The 11,150-nt window shown below is 25.6% G+C and overlaps 1 protein-coding gene across 1 annotated transcript in view; it reads right to left on the bottom strand.

Annotated features, from left to right (window-relative positions):
• Window positions 1-6,454: 6,454 nt before the first annotated feature.
• The window catches only part of LOC119674792 (transient receptor potential cation channel trpm-like), a 32,825-nt gene continuing 28,129 nt past the window's right edge, over window positions 6,455-11,150 (bottom strand). Inside the window, exons 12-16 of the mRNA XM_038085947.1 lie at window positions 10,781-10,967; window positions 10,315-10,504; window positions 8,965-9,176; window positions 6,986-7,138; window positions 6,455-6,544 (exon numbers count right to left, since the gene is read on the bottom strand). Of these exons, the coding sequence (XP_037941875.1) occupies window positions 6,455-6,544; window positions 6,986-7,138; window positions 8,965-9,176; window positions 10,315-10,504; window positions 10,781-10,967 (832 nt within the window). The remainder of the gene's footprint in view (window positions 6,545-6,985; window positions 7,139-8,964; window positions 9,177-10,314; window positions 10,505-10,780; window positions 10,968-11,150) is intronic.

The raw sequence follows: 11,150 nt of genomic DNA, 5'->3' as shown, positions 1-11,150 counted from the left end.
ATATAGAAACTATTTAAAAGTTAAAAGCGTTCAAATAGAAATGAAAAGACAACAACAAAAATTTCAATAAATTAACAAAATATTTTTGTTGTCTTTTCACTTCCTATTTTATAAAATTTTTTAAAAAGAATAAGTTAGTTTGAAAAAATAAAAAAAAATATTAAGAGATATTTAGGCAATTATCAATCGATCAATCGATTACTTTATGAAAAACATAAATATAATCTTTTCTTTCACTTTTTTATTTCTCATACTTTCTCTTTCTGATAAAAAAAGCTGCAATAAATTTAATAATACTACTTAATAATACTTTTGCATTATTAAATTTCTACTCAAGAAAAAAAAGGTCTCCTCAATAACTATATGAAGTGGTAAGTAATATGTCGAGATTAATGGTTTAAACAAAGTCCGTTTGACAATAGTATATGTAGGTATTAACGTGCAAGCTATTCTCTTAACTTTTGGAAGTTATATATATTTGCATAAAGACTTTCTGTAAATCTAAAAAGATTAAATCAAAATAGGATAAAACTTGGTTGATCACATTTTAAAAATGTACTAATATCTTGTTTATTGATGGAATATATTTTATAGGTTTTAGGTACTTGTAATACAAAATCATAACGTATATTATAACGTATAAGTTTCAACCACATCTATGACAAATTACACTCAACTCAAATAGTATACAGCCAGCAATAACCCTTATATCAAGAAACCTTGTTTTTGCAATTGTACAATAAACACTATTAAGCTCGTTTAAAAGTACTGGAACGTTACGAATATGCATAACTAAAAAAGGAAATCTCACTACAAATAGTGAAGAACCTTGCCAATAGAGTTTATGAACTTTTTTGTAGAATTTTAATTCATATTAACAAATTTTCTCAAAACTTATGTTTATTGAAGTCGATTTTTATGCTATAACAGTATAGCTTAAATACAAAAAATATTAAATAAAATGCTTTTATGTGCTTTACTGAAGCAATAAAATTATCAATTAATATTTTTGTTGCCACAGGTTTATGAAAAATATCATAAAAAATTTTATACTAAAGAGAAAATTCTTTTATATATTATTTAAATTTTATATTTCTTAATTTAAAAATAAGAAAAATTATTTAGTTCAAAATATTAGAAAAATTATATATATTTTTTATATGAATTTATAAATAATATAAAAAATATGTCAAAATTATTTCTTGGATAATAATTTAACTTAATATAAAAAATATATATATATATAATATATATACATAATATATATATATATATATTTTATAATAGTATTTATATTTTCAAAGGAATAATATATATTTTTGTAAAAATATGACATATTTTTAAAAAATATGTATATATTTTATAAAAATATTTATATATTTTAAAAAAATATTTATACATTTTATAAAAATATTTATATATTTTATAAAAATATTTATACATTTTATAAAAATATTTATATATCTTATAAAAATATTTATATATTTTATAAAAATATTTATATATTTCAAAAAATATAAATATATTTTATAAAAATTTTTATGTATATATTTTATAAAAATATTTATATATTTTACAAAAATATTTATATATTTTATAAAAATATTTATATACTTCAAAAAATATAAAGATATTTATAAAAACATACATATTCAAATATAGCTTATTTGAAAAACACAAAATTTGGGTGTATAATAAATAATTAAATTGCGTTTATTATAGCAAAAATCATTTCTTAAAAAAAAATTAATATTGAAAATATTATATAAAATTTAAGGATGTGAAGCTGTGTTTTAGGCATATAAGCTGCGATAATCAAGCGTCTAAACTGCATTAGCATATATCACCGCGAAGCATTTGGAAAAAACTGTTTATATTTTTAATTATTTAAGTTAATAATATTTAAGTTATAAAGACATAGCGAGATATATTGCACTAATGAGCAAAATAATTCAAACAAAAGCCTCAATAGCGAAATCTTTAGTGATATTTTCACTTACGTGATTTGATTGGGTTAGACTATGATTTGAAGGCGAGGATTTCTCAACGTGAATTAGTTTATACTTTAAATAGTTAATGAAAAAGACATAAGAAAAAAAATTAATATTGTTAAATTTTATAGAAAATTATTTAAAAATGAATATTTCATTTTAATATGTGCATACATTTTTAACGCCAGCTGAAAGTTTTAGATTAAATGTATAATTAATAAATGATAAAGTTTTTATACCCTACGGTGATAAATTGTTTATGTAAAAAATAGTGCAATTTTATGCATCGGATGAACTGTGGTTATTTATGCAAATATGCAAATATATTTTACATATTTCAATTAAATTTAATACTTTTATTTTCTACAGTTCATAATATTTATGAATGCAAATATGTACAAAATTCACAAAAAATAAACAAAAAATAGGAAACACATTTATAAAGCGCAATTATCCGTTCATAATACATTTTTTGGTTTACTAAGTCAATGCTCAATTAGTAAATATACATATAAACACTTTATTATTGGAAAGGTTAAAAGTTCAAAGCAAAACGATGTTTAAGTTTTTTATTATATATTTTGCTTTTTATATTTATTTGTTTTATTATTTATAAAAAAAATATTACTCATATCTTTAATGAACTAAAATATTTTCACATAAAATATTTATTATCCTAAACCTAACCAGTCATTAAGTATGGAGTGAAAAAAGGATTTGCTTGTGATATAAAAATCGAATAATTATTGAAGTGTTCTTCAATTCATACAAATGCTTCAAAGATTTGATGAGTTTTAGTTCAAAAATTAATAGAAAAAATATTTATTATGGATTCAAACCTCACGCCTGATCCTAATAACAATTTTCCCATATCTGAACTTGTAGAACGTTGTTTATATTTTATTTCAATTTTACATACCATAGATCATTTTTTAAAAGTGAAAATCATAGAAAAATAAATATTTTTTTTTACAGTAATGTTTTTTATATTTATAAACCTTTTTAAATTTGAAATAAAAATTTTTGTAATTTTTCTATTTATAATTATATGTTGTTTTATTCATTCAAAATACCTTTAATAAATTAGTATAGGTTAGCATAGAAGGTAATGAACTGACGAAACAGTTGGTCATTCCAGAAACTTTTGAAGAACTAGAGCTTATAGAACTATTAATACTAAATTCGTTGAAAAAATGAATTGTGGATTATTTTGTAGAAAATCTTGCAACATGTGGAACTAGTAAAACACTATTGCCACTAAGGCAATCTCAAGCAAACGTTAGCGCTAACAAACACAAATAAAAGGAATCTCTCTAAAGTGACGGATGAAATTATCAGAAGCTTATCATTACTACCGTCACTTTAGAGAGATTCCTTTTATTTCTGTTTATTAGCTTATCGGAGAACACGAAGCTAGAATGGGAATTTCCGAAAATATTTACTATCATAAATGTAACTAGACATGTTACAGGGAAAGAAAATTGCGGTAATCTATTTGGTAGTAGAGATCATCTACCTAAGGTAAACCGATCTGCAAGTAGAAATAATAATGAACTGTAGAGTATCTTAAACAGCACGGAGCAAATCTAACACTACTGTCTACTCAATAAATCATATAACCAGTTGCTAATAAGACTGCGATAATATAACGGTATAAAAGCCTTTTAACCAACAACTCTCTTTAGTCCTCTTGAATAACATAACTAAATAAAATAAGTTCAATACATATCAATGACTTAAGAAAAGACTGAAGATAAGAAATACTATTAAAGACACTGAATGATTTGATTTCTTTTATACAATTTTTTTTTCTCAAGTTTCTCAAATAAAGTTTACCTTTAGTTTAGAAAATTATATTCACATTGTAGAATGAAGAAATAACTTTACCTTTAATTACTTTAACATTTATTAGAAGTTAAAAAGTTGGATGATTTGCAACGAAATCTATGGATATACTACTATAATAATTGAAAGTTATCTATAAATGCTTCAGATACTTTGTTGTCTCTATAGAAATTTGATGAACCTTTTTTATTAATATTATATATTATTAAATCATTTATTGTATAATATATGAAATTAAAAAAAAAATTCAATAATAATAGTAATAGTATTATTACAACACATTTTCTTTAAGAAAATAAATATTATTTAACACAATCGATCGAATCCTGAGTATAATAAATAGGTTTATAGCTCACCAATGTAAAAGCAGCTTATCGGTGATGTACTAGTATGGTTATATCATTAGAACAATAGTGAGTTATGTTTTATTTATGACAAAAATCTTCGTTCTATAGGATTCAAATATACATTGTAAACGACGTCTTCTATTAAATCCCGAATACCCGAAATTAGCTTAATTTTTAGTCATGTAAAAACTTATAACTGACATATTAATAACAGTTAATTTACATATTTTTTATTCATGAAAATACATGCGTATATTTATCAGATTTAGTTATGTGTAGTATGAACTCCATCGTAATCTGAGTACTAGGTATAAGTTTATGTTTCGGTAATGTAAAAGCTGTTATACCAATGCAATCGGAACTATTGTCGGACATCTTCTGCAGAAATGGTTACTTTTATATTGTTGAAAATATCCTCGCATTTATTAGAACTCAAAAATAAACTCTAAAGGATGTGCTTTATTGAATACCGAACACCAGAAATAAACTTATGTTTTACTAATAAAAAAAGCGAAGCCGAAGTATACTTCATATAGATACTTTGCACTGTCTTCTTCGTTAAAACAGAAACATTTTTTATTCATGAACTAATCTATTAAAACTTATGTAGTAGTAGTAGTATTTTAGTTTTTATTCTTTTCTTTCAATTTCACATTGCTTAGAGTGCTTAAAGACTTTTATAAGGCTATGACTAAAGTGTTGGCATTCAAAGAGTGCATTTAGCCTTGTCTATTAAGACTTAGGTTTACTCTTAATAATGCATTTATTGTGTTGTAATGTTGAGCCTTTTCCAAGTTAGTGTATCTTGGCACTTTTACTTTTTGATAGCTGGTGGGTTTCTGCAGAGTCCCAACCATCTTACTCACTAATTTGTGTATTCCTCATAAGCTTCGTGATTATTCAATCACGGAGCTAAGATCTGCGTATCGCCCCGTGCGGTTAGTGATGGCTCTGAGATTAGGTAGTGCTAAGTAGGACAGCCTGTCCATTTTCGTATATAGCTTCATGGCTCTGCCCTTAAGTATTTTTTGACCGAATCTATTCTAAGGTCTCTTAGCATGTCATTCGTGCGGATGTATCATGGCACTGTGAAGAGCCTTCGGAGAGCCTGACTTTAAACAACTTGTAGCTTCTGGATAGTAGAGTCGGCAGCTTTGCTATACGCAGTACAGCAGTTCTGAGCAGTATTTTATACTACTTAATATAGGGTTTAATAATCTTATGACTCTATACAACTTGTGTACTAATGTAGACCAAAACCTATTACAAATACATACTTTATTCTATCTTCTGTGTCAATGCCATATATATTTATCAAGAAGACACTTTCGTATCCTAGTAAAGAGTATACTAGGACTTTGTATAGAACTTTGCATTATACACTCCTACGTTTATATATTTTATTTTATATATTTATATTTATTTGATTAAGCAGAAAATATAATGGTTTGAAAATTGACAAAAAAATAGTGTAATTCTTAAATAAATTAGAAGAAAATACCTATTTATACATAACGTTGAAATGACGGTGAGTAAAAAATTATTTCAATAGTAACAAAGGTAAAAAGTAAACTTACTACGTACAAAAATCTAACCGAAATATATCTTTTTTTTTGTTACTAATTTTATTTTTAGTATACATGAGCAAAAAGGGTTAAATATTTTGTAGAATAAACTAATTATAGATCAAAAATATAACCAAAAGGATATGCTAAACAACAACAAATAAGCCACATGTACATTTTGTTAATACAAAACGAGCAAATCTTTTATTCATGTAATTAGAAAATAAAGTTAAATAAATAAAAATTTATTATATGTATAAAAAGTAGTATATAACAAGGAAAAATAAAACGTACACAATGTAATTTCAATAACTAATATATAAACTAAAATTAGAAACAGAAATGTCAGTAATAAAAATAAATTGAGGTAGAATTTGAAGGATAGTTATTCGTTATTATGGAAATGCATAGTTAGTTAGAGTAATCTAGATAGGAATAAGATTAGAGAAAAGAAAAATTGTTGGATTTTTAAATGCACATTTGTTCACTAATTGACACAACAAAATAATGATTCAAATTAGAATAAATAGATAGATAAATCACATGTTATACATTATGTATGAGCCAGACAATATTAATACAGATGTATCGGAGCTTCAAATTACGTACAGTAATTGAAGTTATATGGCATGTAACTAGTTTACACATATAAAAACACACAATAAATAAATAACAGGCATTATTAATTGAATTTATGGTAACAATATTATTTTGGATTTACTACCTTTTCGGGATTATTGTTACTCGTCATCCTACATTTCATTGAAATAGTTCTTTTCGCTTTTGTAAGAGCATTCTAGAAATAATATTAGTAGCGAGAGTATAGTATTAGAGTTAAAGAAGTATTAGTTTTTATTTTATGTCATTAGGAGTAGTATTGTGTGTTTGTGTTTTGTATAGTTTTTGTTGGTGTTAAAAGATAATATATATATATATGTAAATACATATAAAAATTCTACAAAAATACTTATATAGTATAATATTAATTTACATTAAAATATTTATTAATTTCAAACATCAATAAGCATAAATTTGAAATATTAAACATTTTGGTAATACTTTAAGGTGATATTACTAAAGAAAATTTAAGAGGTGTTTGATTAAAATTTAATAAAAATACAAAATATACAACTATAACATTATATTTATATAAATATATTTATGTATACATATAAGTTAGTAAAAAATGAAAATATTTCAAAATATTAATATAAAATATTTTATATATATAACATACCTCTGCATCAGGATGTGAGCGATCTGAATCGTCATTATCTAAATTTTGATTTTCCAAGTGCTCTTCTTCAGTTTGTGGCATTTGCTGCAGCTCTTCTTTTGTTTTAAAGTCGAGGCATTTTATATAAAATGGCATAACTAAACCCAAAATAACCTAAAAAATAAAGAATATTATTTTGGATTTTAAATAGCATTACAAAAATTACAAAATTACAAAAACAAAATTATATTATTAATCTATAAAATTTTTTGCTAAGCATACGGTTGTTTTGAGTATTGCCATCTACTCATCCTCAGTAGTCTTTGGATATATTTGTGGATTTTCTAAGTCGGTATATAATTGTTGGACTATAGTTGTCAGACTTAGCACTCTGACTACACGAACCAAAGCTGCATAAAATATTCGTTGTTTACATATCAGGCTTCTTTTAAAACTTTTCAGAAGATAACTTAAAAGCCACAGCTTAGGAAAATTTCAATCAAATATTATAATTTTTTAATATTGTAGGCCTCAGTAATATTTCGAAGAGACATTATTTATTGCATAAATAAAAAAATTAACTTAATTTGTTTATGGAAAAACGATAAATATAAAAGATATATATAAATATATACATATTATTTTATACAGAGGTTTCGAAAAGTAATGAACTACAATAATAAAAATTATTTTTATATTATTTTAATTAATCGAATTTTTGTCTGACCATACAGATGTTTCGAGTATATATATTAATAATATATATAGTAATTTCTATTATTTTAAATATTATAAAATATCAAAAATTTAAACTTTTAAAAATACTTTCCAAAATTGATTGAATTTTTAATATTTTACTTATTACAATAATCAAACCTGGAAAAATAAACCATGACATGTCATCTTCAGACCTATTTGATTGCAGTTCGTTTGATTAAAATTGTTGGGAAAATTGTTTTCAATAAAAAAATCAAGAATTATGATTAACAAGCTTGCTGGATGTACCAGATAATGTTATCAAAAATAATTCTTTAATAAATGTTGAACTATTGGACTACTAAAAATTAAGTATCATTACTGCCATTACGATTTTATGACATTATAACTTCATATATTTTCTGACGAAAGGTTCTTTTATCCTACATATAATAATATTTTCATATTTTTTTTAGAAAAAAATAAAACCGTATCTTAAAGAAGCTAAAGAAGCATTATTAATAAAATAAATACAAAACCAACATAACATATACATATATACACAGAAACTGAAACGAATGTCCAAGAAAATGCTTAAAACACATGGAAAGCCTCAAATTTGATATAATTAAATTGGAACTTAGAAAAAAAAGTCCTGCATAATTGTGTCAACTACAAGTGCTTATCTGGTGGAGAGCGCTGGTCGAATTATTTCAAACATAATACCTCTTATGAAATTCATAACTCGTAATTTACCCAATATCGTGATTATAATTCCGATATCTTTTACCTTCATTGTCACACTACCAATGGCTTACTTCAAGCTATAAGACACGTTTTTCATTTTTCTGCCCACTATATCAGTAAGGTGCCAGCCAGCCCCACTCTAACACCACTCTATTCTACTATTATATAGTGTACTTACTATACAATAGTTATTATGATTCAAAAAGTTGAATTAATTGGTTGCGCAGTTTGACAAAAGGTTGGCTATATTATACATTATATTGACCGTTTAATTTTTTTATTAGTTAGGTGAATTTGACTTACTATATGTTAAGCCTATTGACCACTTCTTGTGTCCTTAATCGGAGCATTTGATTCGCTTACAGAGCATAGGCTTTCAGTGATATAAATCTTACATTGAGAACTTTTGATATTTTATTTTATTTTTCGTAGTCTTACTTTATTTTAAATAAAATTGGTGTTAGAATATTATTTACACATATTATAAGCAATTGCATAAGTCATTAAAAAAAATTTTGATACGTTAAATATATAAAAAAATTTAAACTGACCCTTACCTTTAAATTTGTATTTTTTCGTGTACGTAGGCCACCCATCCAGAGATCCGCTAATATAACTTGACTGCAAGGATGCGCTAAAAGTGCACGATGGTTGGCAGCGACTGCTAATGAGAGACAACTTTGATTTGACCATGAATGTAGTTCGCATGTCAATAAACGTTGCGCTTTTTCTGCATCTGTACGATAGCTAAAATCCAGTAATTTGATACCTGAAACAAAAAAAAAATAGACAAATTGGATTTTAAACGAAACAATTGGACTTTCGAAGGAACAAGCAAAAAATTTGCTTTATGTATTCCGTAGTGAACACTTGACTGTACCAACTGGTCAGAATACTTTAAATGTGCATACCAAATTACTCGTTGTACTCTTCTATGAATTATAAAATAGTTGCCTTGGTAAAACGAAAGAAAAGCTTAATTTTTTTTTTAGAATGTTGAAGAGATGTCAAGGGAATAGTTTGAAGTTGTTTCGACTTTTAAATGAATGGTTTGGGCAGCAATTTTCAAACAGCTTAAACTTGTTAAAAAAATTACTATCAAAAATTAGTATTTCTCCCAGCAAAACATATATATATATATATATTAGTTAATTAGGAATTTGAATTTTGTTCTTAGGAGCCACATTGCATTCTCAGGTTGATAGACCTGACAGATGACGACGTAAAATAGGAATTAAATATTATACTGCTGTAATTATTATTCGGTATAATACGCTTAAATTTAGTTTAAAAACTTAACATGCATAGTTTCAGATAACAATAACTTAATAAATTAGACTAAATGATTAAATAATGCATTAAATGACAATCGAAAGCCTTAGAGTTAGTTTTTAAAGCAAAAAATCATTAAATGAAACCAAAGAAATAGAAGTATGAAATCAGAAACAGCACGAGAAGATACAAGGGGGTATAGTTTCAAATATAACCGGGTCTACGTTTAGGACTCGAAAGTCCTAGCAGGTCCTTATAAGTTATAACAACAACAAGTAAGCATAGTTGGCCGACCCGCAGTAGTCAGATGCTATCGAAATTGCTTCTGCTATATGTTGACACGTCAGTATGACTGTTTGACTGTGAAGGATCAGCGCTGTTTTTTTTAATTTAATATAATAAAATTAAAAGTATTATAGTCACTATATCATATCTTAATCAATAAATATTAAAATTTTTATACAAAAACCCTAGCAAAATGAAATAAAAAAGACAAAAGCAAGCAGAAAATATTGATAGAGAAGATTAGCTTTTATTAAAAATCCAACATATAACATCCATATAGAATTTTTCTTTCTAAAGATTTATTTTATTATCCTTAAAGCCTTTAAATTTAATACTAAAATTTGACTAACCTTTGCTTTCGAATTCTTTGGCGTATGCACGCAATTCATCGTAAATTTCCGTATCTAAATCATCCTCAGCTGCTTCATGTGCCATGGCTTTGTACAATTTGCAGGCAACCAGTGATTTGGCTAACGCCTCCTCACCATGAGTCCACATTAGCAGTGCCATTTGTTGACGTTTCGTTAACACAGCCCAAATCTAAAGAATACAAATGAACGTTTTAAACGAAATAAAACAGAAAAAATGAAATGTGTTTTTAAACTTATGGCAAACAAAAGCCTACACATGAATTTTCAGCAATAAAAAAAAAATAAATTCGTAAATAAATATGCTTACACCCACCACAAATTCAATTTCAAATACTTCTTACTGAATATCTTCCTTTATTGCTTTATTTTTATTCATTCGATACCAAACGAATCGAATTACTTTAATACAACGAAAGCTGAATTTATTACGAAATTCGCAACTTACCAAGAGTTCATTGAATGGAAACTCAAAAAGTGCCATTTCCGATGTAAAGGGCAACAGTCCTGTGACCAAACTCAATGAATTTGCTCCGGCACATCTTTGATATGTAGAGGATTTACGATGTGCATTGGCATAACTATTCATAACTTTTGCGTAAATAGGACGAAATTTTCGGCGCGTATAATAGGACCTAAAAAAAAAACAAAGAAAATTGTTAAGTGGCAAAATTTTCAATAAAGAAGCATTGTAGAGGCAATATATATTGAAGAGTTGGAGAATAATATAAATGTGCTACAGTCAGTCATATGAACTTTGAAGCTTCAAATGGCATTATTAGTGAAAATATGTTATAATTATATATATCCAAATAATG

This window comes from Teleopsis dalmanni, chromosome 2 (assembly GCF_002237135.1).
Source record: "Teleopsis dalmanni isolate 2A chromosome 2, ASM223713v2, whole genome shotgun sequence".
Lineage (NCBI taxonomy): Eukaryota > Metazoa > Arthropoda > Insecta > Diptera > Diopsidae > Teleopsis > Teleopsis dalmanni.
This window is presented reverse-complemented; position numbering and strand designations above follow the sequence as displayed.